This window comes from Lathamus discolor, chromosome 6 (genome assembly GCF_037157495.1).
Source record: "Lathamus discolor isolate bLatDis1 chromosome 6, bLatDis1.hap1, whole genome shotgun sequence".
Classification (NCBI taxonomy): Eukaryota; Metazoa; Chordata; class Aves; order Psittaciformes; family Psittacidae; genus Lathamus; species Lathamus discolor.
The window spans coordinates 7,681,997-7,704,834 of NC_088889.1; the positions used below are offsets into that span (position 1 = coordinate 7,681,997).

Consider the following 22,838-nt stretch of genomic DNA (forward strand, 5'->3'; position numbering starts at 1 on the left):
GATCCAGGAGGAATCCAAAACAAACAGTGTGTGGTTCCCTTTACCCTCTTGCTACCTAGTGACTGGGTTTTTAGATCCCTGAGCCTGTAGTCTGTCTGCTAAACTTGCCTCTTCACCAAGATAGCAGCCTACTATGGTATGGGTAGCTTACCCTGGGGAAGAGATTCTGTCCTTTTGTCTGCGTGACTTCTAATTCCTTTCTTTCTTGCCATCTTCTCTTTTGCTTATATGCACTGAATGTATAGCAGAATAGGAGATTGAGTCTCTTTGGGTGTTTGCAGCCAAAACAACATTAATACAATTTATCCCTTGAAAAATTAGTACATTGTTTTTTATGCTGCTCTAGGGAGCAGTCTCTAGAAATACTATTAAATGTAATTTTCCATTGAAATATCCTTTAGGGATAGCAGAGTGCTTTATCAGACCTGGTCTGACTTACTGCTGCTCATGCTGTAGTGGATGTGAAACTTACCCATATATGAGCAAAAATTATTCCCAGTATATTCCCATAGAATCAGCACAGCTCTGGAAGGGAGAGAAGGTAAAAGACTTCCAACAATCACAGTTGGTGATAATGATGGCGTTTTAATGGCTGGTTGTAGTGTAACACAATGAAACTGTGTGGTGTTGGTCACTATATAAAGTTAAATGTATCTTCAAGAGTCTTTGTGGCAGATGAAGATGTCCACTGTAAGACAAATTTAGCTTGAAACTCTGATCTGAAGATGTGTAGCATTCCTGTAAGGCAGACAGGCCACTTCTCTTTGTGATTGCAAATGAGTATATTTTAATCTCTAGACTATCCTCTGGAATTCAGTGTTTGTTTTAAGGGATTTGCTTTATTTTTCTTTATTTAAAGCTGTTCATACTTTGATTTGTAGATTAAAATTAGTGCTGCTCTCTCCATTATCAGTCTCTTAATCATGGTGCCTTTGTAGGAAATGAGTTTGTATTTTCATGATCCTGGGAAGTACCAGTCTGGTAACTTGAGTTGAATACAAAAGAACAAAATCAAACACATGTATGGAATGGGGTAGGGAGCTAGAAGTTACAGGAATATCTTAATGTCTAATTACTTGGGGAGGGTTATTGTCATCTCCTGTTCTCCCCCCAAATTAGAGTTCAAGTACAATCTAAATATGACTAAAGAAGTAATCATTCGAGCATCTGAGGCCTCTGGACTTTAACAGTGAATAACTGTGCCACAGAAAGCATGTGTCCTTAGAAGCAAACTTCTCTGTGCTGCGGCTGAACTTTTTGTATATAGGTACTGTGTAGTGGTTCTGTCTACACAAAAAGGGAATCATCTGGGAGTGTATAAAGGGAAAATTACTTTTACTGGCTTTATGTACTTTGTCTTACTCATGAATGAAATGCAAACAGCCAGTTGTGTGATATGCTGTTACTGTCCTGGCACTTGGAGCTCAAAAGAAAAATAGGACTGGTTGTTGGTGTATACCTGTGTAACAAGTCCATGTATCTCTTGTTCAGGTTGTCTCCTGCTGCATATTATGCTCAGAGGATGATCCAATATCTTTCCCGGAGGGACAGTATTCGACAGCGCTCCATGCGATACCAACAAAACCGTCTCCGCTCTTCCTCCTCCTCTTCTTCCACTTCAGAGAACTCAAGCCCATCTGTGGAGGGAAACGATCTGGAATTTGAAGACTTTGAGTAAGTGTGCGTGCTGCTGTGTCCTCTTGCTTGAGTCTGTTGTCAGCACAAGACCGCTTTGTGGCTTCCCACTGTTTACCAATCAAAGACATCTCAGGCTTCCTGTAGGAACAGTTGAAGTTAAGTCGTTCAATAAATAATTAGAGCAGTGATTGCTACAAATGGGTCTTGTCATTTCTGTTAGGAAAATTAAGGATGCTTTAGGCTACCTTCAACACATCAGGCTATTTCAACCACACTTAAAAGACTGGTTAAATGAAGAAAAGAATAATCTTTCTCTCGTGGAACAGATGGGGAGCCAAGAGTTTATTAGAGCTTTCAAATATTGAGAGAGTAGAGGAACCACTAAGTAACTGAGTAACTGTGTCGCAGAAAGCACGTGTCCTTAGAAGTAAACTTCTCTGTGCTGTGGATGAGCTTTTTGTCTATAGGTACTGTATAGTGTTTCTTTGGTCTAAGGCTGTAGGAAACAGCCAGACATGCTCTGTTACTTTTACTTGTTCTGTCTGTACAGCTTTGTCAAATTAGCTGAAGTTCCTGGTGTTGGTTTTTTGGAGGACTTGGTGATCATGAGTTTGTGTTAAGGCTGTTTCCTGGAAGGAAAATAAATGGCCTTTTGTGTCAAAGTGAGGAATGACTCTGCTTCCAAACCTTAGAAGGGCACCGCTGTGAGCCACTGTATTTCTTTCTGAGTGGTTCTGACAAACTTATAATGTCTGCTCTCCAGCATCTGCTTTTGGACTTCTAGTGATACCCAGTGTAATCCCAGCAAACAAATTTATTGCAGACCATTTCCAGTAAATGGTGGTAATGGCTAGCTTAGATGGCATGGAGACTGAAAGCTCAGGAATTTAGATTGAAATCCATTTTAGAAGGAAAGAGAATTTGATCTTTCTAGTCTGTGTTCAATCACTTCCTTTTAAATATGGAATTTTCAGTGAGTACTTCTAAGTATTTTACTGATGTATTTCCACACACCTCCGCCTTCCTCCCCTTTTGTGTATATTGTGATTAAAACCTAGCATGATTCTGAGCATGGTCGTAGAAGTAGTCTTCAGTGGTAGTGTATTAGGGAGGTGTGCTTGATGGGAACGGTGAACTCGTGTAGAATTCGGGCTTCTGTATTGCTGCTGCCAGCAGAGGATGCTGTCAACTTTGCTACTGTCATGATGTTTGTCTTCCCTTGCTGCAGTGCCCCATACTTGAGATGGGATGTTGTTAAAACTCCACGTCCTTTGTGTCAGGGTGAAGTCCCTTTTTGAAGGACACTGGTAACACCAGCTATTCCCAGAAATGCAAGATATTAATCCCTTTCTCACTTTTTAAGTGGTGGTAGACTTTTTCCTCTTAGAATGTTGTTCTGTGTAGCTGTCATTTCATGTTTCAGCAATTGAATATTCAGAAGTACAAGGTGAGTGAATGTCTTCCCCTCTCCTTGTGGCCTTGTTTAAGATGTAAATGAGGGGAGAAAATGCAGAAGAATCACTGCCTGGTAGCTTTTCCTAAGCAGCTTTGTGGTCTAGAAGAGAACTATGGTGGCTTTGTGAGGTGGGTGCTTCTCAAGCAGCTTCATTTCCATTTTATTTGTCTGAGGTGGCTTGTTGTGCTGGGCAAATAAAAATAGTAAGCTCTTAATTCAGAGCATCGGGCAAAAGCCTGCAGAGAAGTCTGTTCCCCTGCAGATAATATTCACACAGTGAGAGCACCCAGTCAGGGAAGCAATTCAATCAGCTATGCTAAGGTTGTCTCTCATTTCATACTGGGAAAAAGAAGTGTTTATTCCTTAATGTGCAGTGTCTGAATTCTTTGGTTGAATATTTCATATTGAATTTTGGTCTGTGCATTCAAGGCGTTCTGCCTTTTCCCTTCTCTACTTCGTTATTTCTCCTGGCTGATGAGAGGGAGCTGCTGTGCGGGGGTCCTTAGAGCTGGAACTTCTCGTGACTCATTTGATGTCTTCTGCTGACACTTCACAATGAAATATCTCATACAGAGTTCTTGCTTCTCTTTTTGGCTCCTGTATCCCCCCCTTTGCTTGCTCATATGAGCAGAGTCGTGTATTTCTTCGTGTGTTTCTTTTCCTGCCCTGATTTAGATGCTCTGGTTTCTCTGCTTCTTTGGATCTGATGTAGGACAGGGAGTTGCTCCTGTTTCTAGCAATCTGCAGCTCATGCTTTTCTCTTGGAATTCAGTGGGGCTTTTTTTTATATAAAAGCCATAGCAAATTGCCTTGATGCTTTATCTTTCTAAACTGGTTAATGCAATTAATAAATATTCTCTCTTCTTTCATTTTCCTAGTGATCAAGAGAAAGCTATAAAGGGCATTAGACACCAGCTGGTTTTACTACACATGGAGCTCTGGGCAAGGAGGGAGCCCTGTGTGTGTGCCAGGGAGACTCCTGGCTCTCGGTCTTTTGTGGGGTTTCGAGTGTTTTTTCTCCTTTAAGATTCATTTTATATCTTTTTAGCTTTGCTTACCTAATGCCCTAGTAAGGGGTGTGAAAACTTGCACTGGTGGTGTGCTTATGGCCTCTGAATTTAAGCTGCAGCCTCTTCTCCTGTGTGTCAGTCTAATGATGTCATTTTCTCCATGCAGTTTCTCCAGAATCTCATTTGAATTAATTCACAAATACGTTTAGCTTGTGATAGCAGTAGCAGTAGTGTTGGTCTAAGAATGTGAAGTAAGAGTGGTTTTTATAGGCATTAGTAATATCCTTCTATTATACCAGCTTTCATGGACAGGGGAGGAGGAGGGAGACACAGCTATACCTGTGTTATCTGGTTTAATAAGATGTTATCTCTCTCCATGCGCTGCCTGTGTTTAACCTGTCACTGTTGTCATTTCACTGCTTGTTGAATACAACTGACAACTGTAAACTTAGTCATGTCTGCATGAAAGCATTTAATATGGTTTGTAGTATATATACAGATTGTAATATTAGGTTATTAACAGATAGATTGATATGTGTGGGTTTTAAGGTTAGTTTCAGCAGAATCCTAAGCTAAAATGAAAAAGCTTCTGGTATTCTGGGATAAGAATCTTTGAATGGAGAATGGAGTCATTTTAGTCTTCCAGCATAACTGGTAAAAATAGATTCTTTATAGACAAATCATAGAGGTTGAAATCCCTCATTTCAAGGGTGTTTTGAGTGCTTTGTGTTTGTCTCTCATAGGAAAATTAGATTTTTAGAGCAAAACTATCTTTTCTTTTGACTTCTTCAACAAGTTTGGCAGGGCCTCTTCTAGAGACTTCCCTTAGTCTGGAAGAGCTGATGCTGGAGACTGTGGGTGATGCTGCTAGGACTCCTCAGATGGCACAAGCTGATTTTGTTTCATGTGTGATTCTAACTCTGTAACCACAATCAGAATGTGAAGGTGTTTCTGCAGGCAAATTCTGGCCATCTATGTCCCTTTCTGTCTGTACTAAGTGTGGGAACAAATACAGGTTCATTTATCTGTCAGACTGAAAAGCATATGTATAGGACAGTGCACCAGCTTGCTGTCTGAAAGCCTTGCTCAAATCCTTCACTGCAGTCCTATGAAGGCTTTCCAGGCAGGGCTAAAGGTGTGACTGTTCCTGACTCCTCTGTCTGCTTTTGAGGGTGGGTTGCCTGTTAAAATATAGATGCGAAGGAGCTCGGACATTACACTCTTCTAATGTCTACAGCTTTTCTCCTTTCTCTCCTCTCCATTTTCCTTCTTCCCAGTTTCTACTTTTTCAGTCTGATTCTATGGCACTGTTTGCTAGAGACACAGAGCAATGGGAGCAGTAATCTGCAGAAATGCAATCAATTTACAAGGCTCCTGCTGTTTTCCCTTAGCTGAACAACTACTAAGAGCACATGGGTAGAACTCTTTGCACAGCCAGTCTTGGTCTTTATTGCCCTCCTTCCCAGCTGTTCACTGTGCACTCATGTATTTCAGAGTGTGTTTTATCCTTCCTGTTACAACCTTCAGTTTTTGCAAAAGAAACTTCTTCAAATAGGAGCCAGGTTTTCTTGTCAGGAGAAGGGAGAGAGTGGAATGGCTAAAGGTTTTTCTGAGACTTTAAATAAGTATGGAGCTTTTGATCTGCAGCTCCTGAACAGCCAGACAAGTGCTGTCATTGTGGGGAGAGAAGCTGTATTGGGTTTGTATGGCAAGGTTTTGACAGCAGGGAGGCTACAGGGGTGGTTTCTGTAAGATGCTGCTGGAAGCTTCCTTCATGTCCAATAGAACGAATGCCAGGTGACTCCAAGACAGACCTGCTGCTAGCCAAGGTTATGCCCATCAGTGATGGGTAGTAGTGGTAGTGCTTCTGGGATAATGTAATTTAGGAAGGCGAAAAAGTTAACACACAGAAGCAGTTGCAGCTGGAGAGAGGAGTGAGAATATGTGAGAGAAACAGCTCTGCAAGCACCAAGGTCAGTGCAGAAGGAGGGCAGGAGGTGCTCCTGGCAACGGAGCAGAGATTCCCCTGCAGCCCATGATGAGACAGGCTGTGCCCTGTAGCCCATGGAGGTCCATGGTATAGCATAGGGAATCCCAGAAGTAGAGAAAGAGGTTTACTCTGTAGGGTGACTAGAACTTAAGCTGACATCTCAGGATGGATGGGATACCACGTGCTAAGTTCTGATAGGGATTCCCGAAGGTGGGTAAGAGATGACTTGATCAATGGTAGTCTTTTGGTGTAGTGGTAGAAAGGTACATATCCAAACCACAAGGTTCCTAAAATCGATTGGGCTGGGTTTAATTTTTCTCCTTATCATCCTGATATTTACATGTGAGGTTAACAGAAGATGTAGTAGGAGATGCGAGAATCTATATGGGCTCTCTCATGTCATAGAGTCATAGAACAGAATCATAGAATAGTTAGGGTTGGAAAGGACCTCAAGATCATCCAGTTCCAACCCCCCTGCACATGGGCAGGGACACCTCACACTAAACCATCCCACCCAAGGCTCTGTCCAGCCTGGCCTTGAACACTGCCAGGGATGGAGCATTCACAACTTCCCTGGGCAGCCCATTCTGATGCCTCATCACCCTTACAGGAAAGAACTTCTTCCTTATATCCAATCTAAACTTCCCCTGTTTAAGTTTGAACCCAACATCCCTTGTCCTATCACTACAGCCCTTCATGAAGAGTCCCTCCCCAGCATCCTTATAGGCCCCTTTCAGGTACTGGAAGGCTGCTATGAGGTCTCCCCTGATCTTTCTCTTCTCCAGGCTGAACAGCCCCAACTTCCTCAGCCTGTCTTCATACGGGAGGTGCTCCAGTCCCCTGATCATCCTCGTGGCCTCCTCTGGACTTGTTCCAGCAGTTCCATGTCCTTTTTATGTTGAGGACACCAGAACTGCACACAATGCTCCAGGTGAGGTCTCACGAGAGCAGAGCAGAGGGGCAGGATCACCTCCTTCGACCTGCTGGTCACGCTCCTTTTGATGCAGCCCAGGATACAGTTGGCTTTCTGGGCTGCGAGCGCACTCTGAAGCTGGCTCATGTTCATTTTCTCATCGACCAGCACCCCCAAGTCCTTCTCTGCAGGGCCGCTCTGAATCTCTTCTCTGCCCAACCTGTAGCTGTGCCTGGGATTGCTCTCACCCAGGTGTAGGACCTTGCACTTGTTGTGGTTGAACTTCATAAGGTTGACATCAGCCCACCTCACAAGCGTGTCAAGGTCCCTCTGGATGGCATCCCTTCCCTCCAGCGTATCAACCGGACCACACAGCTTGGTGTCATCGGCAAACTTGCTGAGGGCGCACTCAATCCCACTGTCCATGTCAGCGATGAAGGTGTTAAAGAAGACCGGTCCCAGCACCGATCCCTGAGGGACACCACTCGTTACTGGTCTGCAGCCGGACATCGAGCCATTGACCACAACTCTTTGTGTGCGGCCATCCAGCCAGTTCTTTATCCACCAAGTGGTCCATCCATCAAATTGATATCTCTCCAATTTAGAGAGAAGAATGTGGTGTGGGACAGTGTCAAACGCTTTGCACAAGTCCAGGTAGATGACATCAACTGCTTTACCCTTGTCCATTAATTCTGTAGCCCCATCATAGAAGGCCACCAGAGTGGTCAGGCAGGATTTCCCCTTAGTGAAGCCATGCTGGCTGTCACCAAGCACCTTGTTGTTTTTCATGTGCCTTAGCATGTTGTCCAGGAGAATGTGCTCCAAGACTTTGCCAGGCACAGAGGTGAGACTGACTGCTCTGTAATTCCCCGGGTCTTCCATTTTCCCCTTCTTGAAAATGGGGGTTATATTTCCCTTTTTCCAGTCGTCGGGAACTTCACCTGACTGCCATGATTTTTCAAATACGATGGCCAGTGGCTTAGCAACTTCATTTGCCAGCTCCTTCAGGACCCGCGGATGGATTTCATCGGGTCCCACGGACTTGTGCGCATTCAGATTTTTAAGATGGTCTCGAACCAGATCCTCCCCTACAGTGGGCCCAAGGTCTTCATTCACTTAAATGCTGATGGGAATGTATTTTTAGGATTCGTGACACATCTGTATACTGTAGAAAACCCGCCAGTTTCTTTCTGGAAGTCTTAGATGGCATATATTGTGATGTCTCTCTTATGTGTGCAATTTGTTGTTTGAGTTCAGATAAAGATATTAAAAGCAGGATTGTTATTTATTGTATGTAGCTGCCTTTGTTGTTTGCTTCACAGAGCCCCTTTGTCTGTGGTTTTGATGCTGTTTCCTCTGCATAAGTGGTTTTGCTGAATATGGGCCTTATCAAAGGTGACTTTCAAGGCAGACCTGAATTATGTGGAACTTAGTGGTCACTGTTGTTTTTTCTCTTCTCTGTTACAGCTTTCTGGAGCACTTAGTGCTGGGATGTTGCTTCCAGAAACACAGCGATTTATGTTAATTGTATTCATCATCTTAAACACAGTTGCAGGCTAAGAATGCTAACAAGTCCTGGATGAACGGGAATGATATTGAATCTACTCTTTGAACTTCATTTTTCAAGGATTAGTTAGTGTTAGCTTGGCTTGTGATCTACTCATAGTAGCCTGAAGCTTCATTTTCCCTATTCTTTTTATCTTTATCTTTTGTGACAGTCTTTTATATTCCCCTTATCTTGGACTTAATGTCTAATAATACTGCCTGGATGCAGTGACAGGCAGTGACTGTTTCCTTGCAGCAGTACTGCAGGATATTGCTAACCTCTCCAGCATAATGTTGTTTTACCATTAAGTCACATTCCAGCAAGGCAAGTGTCTTCACAGCAGGGCACTGAAAGAATGAGTGCCTTTTGAAAGATGGCAGTTGCCAGAAAAGCTTGCATCATATTCCGTACTGTTGGTTGCTTGGGCTTGTAGAAACTGCTTTGATGTCAAGATGGTAGATCTGAGTTTTTCTGCTGCTTACGAGCTCTGGTCATAGTTTTCCTCTTGCTTTTATTTTGTGTCTGTGAAACTCTTAGATTAGGTCACCTCATAGGTGATGTCTGGAGTTAATGGGAGTGATTAGGAAGCAAGCTGTTACTAGTTAGTTGCTGGCCATTCGGAGCAGGCAGTGGTTAGCATTCATCAAGCCTGTAGGTTTAACAGATGAGCATTGTTTGTGCAGTTATGGTTTCATTTCTGTTTCCTTTGCAAGGGCAATAGCATGACAGTGCAGTATATTTAAGAAAAAAAACTTGTTGCTTATTTTTGACACTTTATTCCAGTATTGAGGCCTGATGGGGCAGGTGATGTTATGTTTGTGCCACAAACTGTGGTTAATGAGCACCGTTTGTGAAGTTTCCAAGTGATTAGAATTAGCCATAGCACTGTATTCCCTAGTCATGCTCATGTTTGGGTAGATGGTTGAAAAGGGCTAATTAAAGGGTCTCAAAGGAAGGGTACTTGCAGTGCTGGATGTCCTGTTTTGTTTTGTTTTATTAATAAAACACTGAATACAGTGGTTTCCTTAATACTCATATACCAAGTCTAGGTTGGGGAGCAGGGATTCCCTACCTTCGTCTGGCCTCTGTTTCTGTTTTCTAATGATTTGCTATAGCTGTAGAGTGTATCAGGCTTATTCTGAAACACATCATCAATTTGTGATCCCACCACACAGTGAGATGATTAAAATCGAGACGACTGGATACTGTGCCTAGATCAGAGTGAGTGCTTCATTCTGGTTCCAAATCAGTCTTTCTCTGAAGCAATTAATCCTTGGCATTTAATGGGAAAGTGCTGCTGTTTCTCTTGACCAGGTGTTAAAACCTCTCTTACGTGATGCTTCTCTGGAACACTTGATCTTCTGAAGTGCCATTTTTAATCTGGAAAATACATTTTCCCCTGAACAGTCCTGTGAGAGGTAATCAAGGCTGGGGGTTTGTTTCCCTCTGGTCAGGAGAGCCATTAGTAACTCAGCAGTCTGCTGCTTTATAGGAATTTTTAGCTGATAAATAGATATAAGTTTTCCCTGGTGTTCCTTTGAAAAAGGTGCTGGTGAAAGACTGGCATTTTAGCCTTCAAAAGAACATAGGAAGATGGAAAGGCACCATGCCTTGGGTGACTAACTTATCCATTACTGTATTAAGTAGCTATGTTCAAAATCTATTCTTCTAGTTCCTGTCTCTCCAGCTGGACAGCATTGCTTTTTGCGGTTTCTCTTAATATTTTCATTCATCAATTTTGTTTGGCTTCCAGCGTTATACTTGGGAAGCTCCTAATACATGCAGTGCCAAGAATGGCTTTTTGTGTAGCAGATACTTCTCTTTGCTTGAATTTTCTTGTTGTCTCCTCTCCTTCTGTTCTACCATAAGTACTTCTCTTTCGGTGACAGTCATAACCTTCAAAGATGGGTGGATAAATTTATACCTTTCATTTTTACCAGCTTATGTGTATTCCAAATCAGCGTTTTCATCCCTTTAATGTCTGTGGATGTCAATGCTTGTACCATTTTGAGAGACCAGTACTCCTGACTTGTGTGTTTGTATCTGCTCAGAGATAAGTCAGTTGTCTTGACTCTTTGCTCTTAAACATAGTCCTGTTTTTAGGTGAGATATCCTTGTCCTTAGAGCCATAATTAGAAATTAGACCCTTCTTCTGGGTTGGGTTTACAACTCTGAGTAAAGTAGGTATACTGGATAGCACCTGTATTTTCTTATTAAAAGAGTAGTTCTACTGATCCAGGACATGTTATTCTAGCTACTGTATCTCTCTGCAGAGGTACAGTCAGCTTGCAGCATGGTTTTTCCTGTTGTCTTCTAGGATACCTGCATTTTGCTGAAATATTCAGAATGTTAAGGTTTTATTTGGTTTTCGTTTACCTCTATTTTGAGAGGCTTATTTCCTAGAAACATTCCCAGTTTTCCCTAACTTCATTTGTAGATGCTCAGGACCTTGTAGGATCAGACAGAGGAAAAACTGAAGTTTTAACATATTCTGGTGTTTGCTTCTCCTCTCAGTTGTAAGCTAGTACTGAACTTTCTATCATGGTGTTCCCAGCACTGTGACATCCCTTACCCATCAGGATGGTGCTGGGAAGTGACTGACATGTTCTTGGAATCACCAGCAAATGTTGTGTTCCACTCTCCACCTTTTTCTACTTCTATATGCTTTGTATAACATAGCACATACTTTGTCTTGTAGTCCTGTGCAGCTCTTGTGAGCACTCCCTTCTCAGGATGCAAGTCATCTGTTTCCATCTACATCAGTGAAGTGCAAGATTTCAGGATCTGCTTCCTCTTTAGCATGGCCAGTGTAGTATGACAATCTCCAGGTAGCCTCTTTAGAGAACTTGGGATCAGACCTACCAGCCTCTAAAGCCAAATGAGTTTGTGTTTTCTGGTAACCTCTTCTGAGCTCTTGATAAAATCTTTGTGCTGCTCCTGCTCTTCTTGCTTTGTGCTACTCCTGCCCTCTGTGCTATCTCTTCTGAAGTAACCTCCTGCAGGGTTAAAAATTGACAGCAAGTAAGTGGAGATGCTGAAAGTTTGAGGTAATGAGAAATTGTTACTGTTTTGGGGTTTTTTCTGTTACATCAAGATGGTGCAACTGAATCCAGTGCCAGCCCTTAAGGGTGTTAGTAGATGCCACTTAACCAATTATTTAGGATTTCTACTGTATGTAAGCGTCCAACCTCTGCAGTAGAAATTGATTTAGTGTTCTAAATCGGATCGCATGAAACACGATAAAATGCTGAAAATATGGAACAATTGGCTTGGTCTGATATAATTTGATTCTTATGAACTTGCCAGGCTCACTGATGCTGGCTCTATTAATTAAATGGCTCTTCAAAATGGTCATTGTTGACCTAATTCTGTTGGCAGTGTAGTCAGTGAGAGTTTTAATATTGACTACAATGGGAACAGTTAGGCCAACAGATTGCATTAGAAATCCCATGCCGTGTGTTTAATTTCACTTCCTGATACAACAGTCTCTAAATATTAAGGAGAATTCTTGCCAAGATAGAAAAGCATAACACAGTGCTTTTCGTTTTCTGATAGTCTTTACTATCTTCTCTATGCACTCTATTATTAATCATAGAACGGTTTGGGTTGGAAGGGACCTTAAAGCTCACACAGTTCCAACCCCCTGCCATGGGCAGGGACACCTTCCACTAGAGCAGCTTGCTCCAAGCCCAGTCCAGACTGGCCTTGAGCATTGCCAGGTGTGGGGCAGCCACAGCTTCTCTGGGCACCCTGTGCCAGCACCTCAGTAAAAAACTTCTTCCTTTTTTCTAACCTAAATCTTCCCTGTTTGAGTTTGAACCCATCACCAGATGAGAAAGACTGCCTTTTCCCCCAAACTTTGGGATGCAAAGTTTTGCATCTCCATCTCTGCTTTCAGACCTGGTGTTGCTACTCTGTTATGCTTACATTGGTCGACTTTTCTCTCAACAAGCAAATGAAACAATAGCCAAAAAATCCAAGAAGATTTGACTGTCTCACCCAGTTTATCCTAAACTTTCATCCTTCTTATGCCCTATTAAATGCCCATAAATCTCCTGATGTTTGGGAATTGCTTTCTTTTCCTGCTCTATTCTGTGTTAGTATTAATGCTGGTTTTCCCCTACCAACTCCTACTATCCATATCACTGTTTTGATTTGTCCCACATGGTATCTGAACAAATTATGAATAACCTGAATTTTAAGACAGACCCTTAGGTTGTTTTGACCGTTTCTTGGTTCTTGCAGTTTTCCTCCCGAGACAAATTAGTCTGTTCATAATTACAGTATTAAATCTCCCTTCTTACCTTACGTGCTGATTACTTCTGTTTCTTTCCCCTGCATCTTGCTCAGTGGATTGCTTTGTTCCTTCGTTATTACTTTTTTCACTGCAGAAGTTTCCCTGTGCTGTTCGTTTTTGCTAGTGCACGTAAATCAAAGAGCATTGCAGGGCACCTTTATAACCCTGTTACAGCACTTGCTGTGGCACCTTTTTGTTTCATTTACTTTTGCAAGGTTATCAGGTTGCTTTGCAGAAGAGGCTTTTTTTTATGTAGACACACACACTCTGAGGGATCTACTTTTGGAGGTTATGTTAATTAAACTCTCCACTACAAATCATTAGCTAATGAGTCTGTAGGCAGTTGATGCTAAATAGAAAGTGGAGCAGTAGGTTTTCACCAGTACTTCAGAGAACTTTGTGAACTTCTCCTTGCTGGAGCGCTTCACGGTGGCACTGCAGTTGTGCTTAACATCTGCTCTCCTCCCTCTGTCAGCAGGCTGTATGTGGGACAGAAATAACACAAAGTACCACCCATCTTCACTGCTCTTTCCTTTTTAGAAGGTGCAGAAATAATCTTCAGCTGGTACCAGTGTAATATCACTGTTCTGGCTGCTCAGCACTAGACCCTTAAAAACACTCTTGCCTGTAGCTGAGCATGGGAGTTTAGATCAAAATGATTGTAAATCAGTGATTCAGAGTAATGTTTAGTAATACACTCCCCTGTGCTAAAGAGGAGTAGCTTACGCTTTCATGGCTGTAAATAGGAATTCTCAAAGGGTAGTCACTGTTTCTCATTCCTAATTCTGCTGTTTGAGTTATAGGGCAGCAGCAGTTGGAGTGTGGGGTTTATTTAAGTTTTGTTTTTAAAGGGGATATTAAAAATAGATTTCTGCCTCTTGAATTACTAAAGGCTGTGTCTGACATGGTGAAAACTGAAGAAAAGTCTCTATTTTTTCCCTTTTAGGCTTTCTGTACTAAGGAAGGGTTGTATGCACAGTGAGTGGGGCAGTACAGACTGGAGTTCCTGCATCAGAAAGTCTTGTTGCTTAGAAAATTGGTCCTAAAATGTTTTTGTGGATGCTGAAAGCATTTAGTGGTGTTTTTAAGACTTGAACTATTAATTTCTTTATGTCTCTTGATTTGGGCTGTAGGATACTTTGCTCCTTTGTTTTCTTCTGTTTGCTGGAACTAATTCCTCATTCCTTTTGAACCCCACTGCAGAGATCCTCTTCAACTGGAGATTCTGCAGGGTGCAGTCCTGCTGTGGTTCCTCTTGCTGAGATTTTTCCCTTTCAAAAGCAACTTGTAGTTGTAGTAACTGTCCAAAGCAAGTGCAAACCCTGAGAAACACTTTGCTGCTTTTCTCCCAGGGCTGCATATCAGCTTCATCTAAACTGCTACATGGACTCTTAAAAAGTATATTTCTTGTCTGATTTTCACTAGCTCTTACTTTGTGTGGCAAGATGTGGAACATTACTCTCCTTTTCCCTTTGGCCTTCTCTCTTTAGCAGGAAAAGTTGATATGTCAGCACTGGAGCTTGCAAGATTCCTTCTGTTATTGATCCGCATCTTAATAGGCTTGAGGCCTCTGATAAAAGAACAGCAGCAGCTTTTACTTGGCTGATTTCAGGAACCCTGCAGTGGTTACAGAGAAACTTCAGGGTGATGTACGGCTTTGGCTGCCAACTGCAAATGCTGTGTCCGCAGCGGGAGGAGAAATGGAAGCTTTGAGCTTGGATTTGGATGTGGTTTAGGTGAAATAGCTTGGAATGCTACCGAGCTTTGCAGAACAACCTCTGCTTTTGTGTTCTTGATTCCTCAAGTGTGTGGGAAACAGCCACGTAATGGACTTTCTTCTGAGCCCACGTTTCTTGCTCACTGACTTTAAAAAAGCAAAACAAAAAAGAAGAGTTGTAAAATGCACAGCTTGCTGGAGCGGGTTGGGAATGGGCTGCGAGTGTGTTGCATAAGGAGTATTCCATTTCCTAGCGATTCCAAGGCTCTGCGAGTAATATTCTCCTCACAGCTGCTGGGGAAGGAGACAAGTAGGGCTGCAGTTACAGTTGGGGATCTGGGATCTAGGGATAACAGACTTGCTACTTGTGCAAGGTCATGCAGAGAGTAGATTTCTGAAGGGAGGATAAAGCATGACAGAGGTCTGTTTAAAGCTCCAGAGACACTAATGGAGTCTCATTATTTTCCTTGCAGTTTTAGTGCTGTATAATTACAGCTCCTCTTGTGACCTATGAATGCAATATCAGGGATTCTGTTTGCTGGGGACTCTGGAGGTGCTCCTGCTTGGTGTTACTGTCAAAACCAGACTGGGTCAGCCATGGCTCTGTCTAGCTCCTGTCTTGAGGCTTCCAAGGATGGCAGCTCTGCAGCCTCTCTGGATAACCTGATCAGTGTTGGGAATAAGACTTTCCTGTGTCTGCTGTAGGACAATAGATACTAGACCCTTTCCCCTCATTCCCAAGGCCCAGGCCATCTATGGTGAAACAGAATGAAAGTGTTTTGAGGAAGTACAGTTTTGTCTGATACCACCTGACATTTCTGATTTCACTGGAAAAGCTTGGAAAAGATGAGGTTATCTTAAACTCTGATGGCACTTTAAGCTGGACCTTGAGGGAAGGAGTCTGCGGGTTATGTTCTTTTGCCTGCGCTTTGGAAATGAAACTGTGAAACTTAACGGAGCTCTTTGACTAGCAGAAAGTTCTCATCAGGACTGGGGTGTGCTTGCTTCTGCTCTTCCAGTCTGCGTTCTAAGGTTTCTCATTCATTTACTCAGGTGCTGACATTGATTCTTTGACTGTGTTTTTGTTGATACTTTTGAGACATTGTCATACAGTGAAGAAACTGGACATTAGGCAATCCCTATGTCAAACTGTCAGGAGTCTCTGGTACAGCGAGTTGTATGAATTTGGAACGTTACAAACATGACTTACATAAGAGAGCCATCAAATCTCAGTAGCATACTCAGGATGACAAGGTGACGTCGTTGGTTTTCTCTTTTCTTGGAGAATACTTTATGACATAGTATTTTTAATGTATTTTTAATTTCTCTTTGCTTTTGCTGAAGGGACAATGGAGACCGATCCAGGCACCGAGCTCCTCGGAATGCCCGCATGTCTGCACCGTCACTGGGGCGCTTTGTCCCAAGGTAAGGCTTGTATATATCAAAGGGTGTGGAAGTCTTGGAGATGCCCGTTGCAGTACAGCTTTCAGGTGGATTCCTTTTCTTACACAGGGCTGCTGTATTCTTGGTTTGTGATTGTGATTGGATGTTAGTATGATCAGTTAGTATAAACATGTGACATTTGAAGGACAGCGTGGTCTTAGTGCTTCTTACCTGCAGGTTGGGGCTATGGTGTGAAGGCAGAAAGAGGAGCAAAGAATCTGATTGGAGATGTTCAGCGCAGTGTGTTGGTTTGAGATTAGGAAGCTGTTGTGGGAGGTAAAGCACTTGGTTAATGCTGATCTTCACAGCTACATTGATCAAAGGAGGATCTAATCTGTAGCTTGCTTTTTGTTTGAAGCAGTGAAGTGGTTGGTTAAGCAGAGGAGTCCAGGCTTCCCTCTACTACAGTCTGCTGGAATGTTTCCTCAATGTAATTGCAGTTCTTGTCCAGAGCTATAGTACACTGGGATGTCTCTCTCTGTGTAAGCTTACTCTCTTTGTTTTGCAGACGCTTCTTGCTGCCAGAGTACTTGCCTTACGCTGGGATTTTCCATGAACGGGGACAACCTGGCTTGGCCACCCATTCCTCTGTCAACAGGGTTTTGGCAGGTAATGACATTTCTTTGGTTGCAGTACTCATGTATATTAGTGGTATTTTGTTGTGAATCTGAGCAGGGGAAAATTGATGAGGAAAAGTCTAATTCCAACTTTTGAGATACTGTTTGTGTTGCCTGAAACAAGAGAAAGGATTGTTGGAGCAATTCGGAGAGCTGTCATTCAAGTGCTTGGGCATTACAGATACCACGTTTCAAGTACATGTTAGGTGTATGGGAGTTTCTGCATGAACTGGGGAGGGGTGCTGTTAACAATTCTGCCTTTGTTTAACTTCCTCCCCTATCCCTACATGTCTTTTTCTTAACAAGCTGACAGACTAATGATCAGCTTGCTGCAGGTCCCTCTAATTGAATTATAGGGTGCCTTGTTCGTGTTCCGGCTGGCAAGACGCACACAAGGCAACGCAGGATTCGATTAGGATCTTAATAGGTGCATATTAAAAACCTCAGCTGCCACCACGTACAGCACACAGGCACTTCAGGGAGCCTGAAAGTGCAGGCGGAGGTGGGAAGGGAGGTGGGGAAGCGGAGGAATACGGCACTGTAGCAGTTCATGAGTGAGATGGTTGGAGATGACACAGGTCTTAAGGGTAGGTCTTTTTTGGCTGGGTCTGAGGTGCTCTGTAATTACCCCCAATGCAGGGGTTAATCATCCTGGAACTTGTGGGAGAATGAGGGATGATGGATGGACAGGTAGGTTGAGATGTGATTCTCTTCCTTCCTGTAGGTTAATCCCAGGACCACCAGGGAAAGGAATGCTGTGTTTCTTGAGAGGCTGCATGATCCTTTTCCTTACCCTAAGACATGACCTACTATGCCTAAACCATTTTGGACAGTAATCATCTAACCTATTCTTTAGAGTCTTCACTGGAGTTTTTCCAACCATTTTGGGGTGGAACTGTTATTGGTTTTGCATGGCTCATTTAATATGGCAGTGGTCTTTGTTGGATGGGACTTTGAGTAACCTGATCTAGTGGATGGTGTATCTGCCCATGGCAGAGGGGATGGAACCAGATGATCTTTAAGGTCTCTTCCAACCCAGACCATTCTGTGGCCCTATGATTTCTGGCATCTCTCGGACTTTAGTCTCCCTGGACATCTTGGTTTGAGTACATGGTTCATAGACCTTGCAACAGCCTCCAAACCACCTCTGCTTTTTTCCCTTCGGAAAGAGTGGAGCTAGGCTGTAGCTTTAGCTGACGCACATACTTTCCCATGCTTGCTGCCTGTGTGGGCTTTGGCTGTTGGCACGTGGAAACAGCACACTGGCAGATAATTACTTGCTGCCAGGCAACACTGCAGAGCTCTAGTGTGGCCCTGCTTTGCTGGAGACACCTGCTTTCAGTCCTCCTGCAGCCCTCCTCACAGTTTGCCTGTTCCTTAGCGGCTGGGAAACAGCCTGGCTTCTTCTCCTTGCACGTTTTAGGGAATTCGAGCCCCAAAATGCATGTGCTTATTTGTTGTGTATATGCCAAGATGAGCAAAAAGAAGGCAGAAATTATAAACATGGGAGTTTCAAAAAGCAAGTTCAATCTTTTTGCATGGCGCTGTGCTGAGCCTAGTTAAGGCAAGTTTTGTTGGCTCCTACAGTGTTATGGAACCTGAAATGGTTGGTAATCCACAGTAAAGGTTTTTATTGACTTAGATATAAAATTCTAATGCAGCAGCTGCTTGAGATACGATGCTTTAATATTCTGTTTGTTTTAGTCTGTACAAAACTTTCAGCTTTCAAAATGTTTCTTACATATGTGCTCAAACACATTTGGACTTGATGATCTTAAAGGCCTTTTCCAACCTAGTTGTTTCTGTGAATTCTATGTGAATGTGTTGCAGACGCCAGGAGAGTTGAAGTTGGATTAGGTGAGGCATGAAAGATGAAAACTAGGAAATGAGGTTGCAGTTGTGGAATAGTCAGAGAATTTCTTGTGTGCATTATGTTGGTCAGCAGCATCGGCATAGCATGCTTTCCTTTTTAGTTAGCCTGTGGCAGAGCTTTGTGGTAGTTCTTTCTTCACTATCGTAGTGAAAAACCTCTGCTCAAGCTCAAAAGTACTTTAGCCCTGCTCTGGTAGTTATGGGTGAGGTTGCCAGCCTCGGCTGAAGGAAAAATATCAATCATTTATCTTCCTGTTAACACAGGCTAATCTAAGCTTGAGTGCCTTAAATTGCTTCATCCTACTGTGTAGCCAGACTGTCATTTCTGAATTACGTTTAAATGCATAAATGCCAAATGTATTTCTTACGCAACCTCTACAGCATTTGAGAAAAGATGCCAAACCCCACCTCGTATTCCTAACCTGAGAGCTTTCTAAAAATGGACAATAGACTTCTGTGGACAAGGATGAGTGAGAGCTGTTGTTTGGGAAAATACACCCCATTCCCCTTATGCTCCTGCCACACTTACTCCTGTATGCGGAGAGGAAATCAAAGCAACAGACGGAGATCTTATGGGTGCATGAATAACTTTGGTGTGCTGACTAAATTTCTTAATGTCAAAGCTCATGCTGTCAGGTTCTGTCCATGTTTACTTCCAGCTCTCTGTTTTATAGGAACAACTTTCTGTTGTTCAAGTATCGCTCTCATGGAAGTGTTACAGACAGTAGCTCCATGCTAGGAAAGACTGCCTTGTGAATAAATTCTTTGAGCAGTGTGGTTTAATGAACCACTAAAAATTACAGGTTATCTAAGCAGAGGGGTTAATCCAGCAATACAGAAGGTTTGGCAGAATGACTCTGATATGCCAGGGAGGGCTTAGGTCAGGATTAGAGAGCCCTTTGTGCTGGTCAGGGGTTGGTGGCCATCCCTGCGCCAAGGCATTTCCATGCGAAGTATAGGAAAGGTGGCAACAGATGGGTAGAGTAGGTGGGGGTTCAGGGAGAGAATGAAGCAATACTAGTCAACATGACAGACAGAGATATCTCCATGCCAGCAGCCTGATTTGCATGTAGGACTGGAACAACAACGATTCCCAGTATCGCCTTCCCGCCTTACTCCTTATCTACCAGTGCAGTTTAGTGCAATCAGCTGGTATGATAACGCTGCATCACTGTGCTTCCTGGCACCCAGTAAAACACCATGTGAAAATATATTACATCAACATTGTTACCTTTAGCATTCAAACTTGTAATCACACCAAAAAGTGTTGGTAGTTTGACAAGTTATATTTTCCTGTAAAGTCGATGTTGATTGGCAGTAATTACACTGTCCTCCTTTAATCCTGTATTAACAGAGTCTTATATCAGCTTTTTCATTATTTTGTCTGGAATCAATGTCAGGCTGACAAGACTGACATGTCTCATCCTAGCTCAACCTTTTAAAATACTGGTATAACACTAGCATATTTTTAAGTCTTCCACATTCGCCTTTTATTTCAAGACTCATCAAAGAACCTGAGAGTTCATTTGGCAGCTCTTCCAAGGCTCTTGGTAGTGTGGGCTGTAAGCTGCCCTCTGGACTCTCCTCTCCTTGGTGAACAGCCGTGAGTGATGGGGTGGTTGTCTCCAAGGAAACATCCGTACAGGGAAAGATGCTTGAAGTGATTGTTTGCTAAAGCGATGGTGAAAGTGGTAAGTACAGTTTGGCTTCTCACTCAGTAGGACCGGCCAACTGCATGTGGCAATGCAAGTGGAATACCGCATCTTGGGGCCGTTTCAGTCTGCTAGCCTCATGGGTTGTTTTTTGTCCTGTTGTGCTTCCCCAAAGAGCTGTTTGTGGGATGAGGTTACACCTTTTGTAACAGGAGTTAGTATTCCTGGATCCAAGGAATGCACAGTGCAGTGTTGTGTTCACCAACTCCTACTGCCTGTGTTTTTCTTTAAGCTGAATATTTCTGCCTACTGTTTTGGTTTGAGGTTTTTTGGTTGGTTGGGTTTGGGTTGGTTTTTGGTGGGGTTTTTTGTTGTGGTTGTGGTTTGCTTGTTTTGGTTTTGTCATAACTTTCTCTTTGTCCTAAGTCACATTGTGAGGAGGACATTGCTCAGCTATTTGAGGGCCAAGGCATAGATATCTTTTGGCATCTGGTAATAGACAGATGTACATTCTTAAGGTCTGCTTGAAAATCAGTAGATACTTAAAAACTCCATTGCCACTGAAGTGCTTGTGACCTCTCGTTTGGCAACGTGAACTTTTCCTTTAGGCTTTATAGTAATTGACCCTTTCAGGATGGACAGAGACATGCTAATGAAATAGTGGAACAAAGAGGGCTTTAGTTCAGTGGAAGCTCGGAGGAGGAAGAAAAAACAGTGTTTGCCAATGGACTCTGCAGGAGGCTTTAAAAATTGACACATGCCAGTTTGATGATATTCCTGTTACTCAGCAGGAGGTCTGCAGATGAAAGGTTACTGGTTTGTGATAGTTACCTAGCTTTGTGAAATGTTTCTCTCCCACCTTGTTTAAATAGGCATCTATTCAGTTATGTGCATCTCAATAAACAAAATAGTTTTCCTTCCACGAACACAGATAGTGTTTGTCTGTTCTGGCTTTGCCAACAGACTTTATGGGGTTGCATTTAAACAGAGTTGCTCCAAGTCTTCCACCTCATGTGGAGATCAAGACTCAGTGTGGCTTGAGGGCTGAGTGATTCAACACTCTACATTAACAGGTTTTGAGGGATTTCATTGCTGTTTCAGGGTAATAGATTCAGACCAGAGACTGAACACTTACTTGTATTCAAAGAAAGAGCTTGCTATTACAGATTTTTTTCCATAGCCCACACCTATTCAGAGTATGACCTGCTACAAGAGTAATAACAATGCAGCATTGGATATCTCTGCTGGAGCTGCCAAAGCTGTCTGTAGCCTTGTTACACTGGGGTAAGGCTCCAGGTAAATTGCTGAGGCTATAGGTGAAGCTTAAAGTCAGTTGATAGCCTGCCTTTAATTGGAATCTAGGATTTCAAAGTGTAATGTTCAGCTGCTGCTGCTTGCCCCAAATCACATAAGCTACCCCATTCTTCAAAGCTTGGCTCCCTGGGAGAATTCTGGGTCATGTGTCTTTAAGTGAATTTCTGTACTTCATCCTACACTGCTAACACACAACTGTTAAAGCATTTGAGGCTTCATCACAATGAAAATTAGCTAAGATTCTTAGACCCCATTCTTTAGACCTCAGAGCAGCCTTCCAGTATCTGAAGGGGGCCTATAGGGATGCTGGGGAGGGACTCTTCATCAGGGACTGTAGTGACAGGACAAGGGGTAACGGGTTCAAACTTAAACAGGGGAAGTTTACATTGGATATAAGGAAGAAATTCTTTATGGTGGTGAGGCACTGGAATGGGTTCCCAGGGAGGTTGTGAATGCTCCATCCCTGGTGGTGTTCAAGGCCAAGTTGGACAGAGCCTTGGGTGACATGGTTTAGTGTGAGGTGTCCTTGCCTATGGCAGGGGGGTTGGAACTGGATGATCTTGAGGTCCTTTCCAACCCTAACTATTCTGTAATTCTAAGATGGTGGATGAATGTCCTCCTACTGTGACAGGAGTATTTATATGAGCATGTGATGATAGTTCTCCAAATAAAAATTAGGGTGATGACCTCTCAGCAGTCAAATTTTTCAACCGGACCCATTAGCCAAGGTGACTCCTGGTGCAGGTTCCCAATCTGCTGACCACTCTAGCAGTGTTTAGGGCTAATGTTCAAGTACAAATGACTGGCTCTAACCTACAGCCAGTTAAAATGGATTTTGAGGAGCCTGTGATACACAGAATTGGATAGAGTTTTGGTGGCTGCTGCAACTAGAATTAGCCCAGTAACCTTTCGCTTCTTCTCTAGTGATGAAAGTGATCATGATAAGAGGCTGCTGTGGTTGCCTTGGAAACCATATTGCAGGCAGATTCTCCAGTTCCTCTGGCATTGCAGGTGTGATTGCCTCCCATGGCTCAAGTCTTCTTGACCTAATCCTGTTCTGCTGTGTACATGTCAGTGAGCTGTGAATTCTGTTCTGAGATGCCACCCTCCTCCAAATGTGCAGTGATGCACAGCTGTACAGAGTAGGACTAAGATGATCTGAGAGCTCCAGAAGGCCAGCAGAGGTTGATGGGGAAAACACATCCCTGCTATCTCTAATCTCTAGCGTCCTGATCTGATCTTGCTTTTCACAATAGACAGATCTGTAGAGGAGCGTAGTCAAAGCAAATAGCCATGTGGCTTTCTGTGCAGTGTATTTCTGTTACAAGTTTGAGTACTGCTTAATAGGGAAAGATGCAAACCTTTGAGTAACC

The 22,838-nt window shown here is 43.0% G+C and overlaps 1 protein-coding gene across 5 annotated transcripts in view; it reads left to right on the forward strand.

Annotated features, from left to right (window-relative positions):
- AMBRA1 (autophagy and beclin 1 regulator 1) overlaps nt 1-22,838 on the forward strand; it is a 139,040-nt gene that overhangs the window by 38,102 nt on the left and 78,100 nt on the right. For 4 of the 5 annotated variants that reach the window (XM_065682938.1, XM_065682934.1, XM_065682939.1 and 1 more), the window contains 3 exons: nt 1,492-1,674; nt 15,909-15,992; nt 16,519-16,619. In XM_065682938.1, the coding sequence (XP_065539010.1) occupies nt 1,492-1,674; nt 15,909-15,992; nt 16,519-16,619 (368 nt within the window). The remainder of the gene's footprint in view (nt 1-1,491; nt 1,675-15,908; nt 15,993-16,518; nt 16,620-22,838) is intronic. The other variant, XM_065682936.1, reaches the window with a different exon arrangement.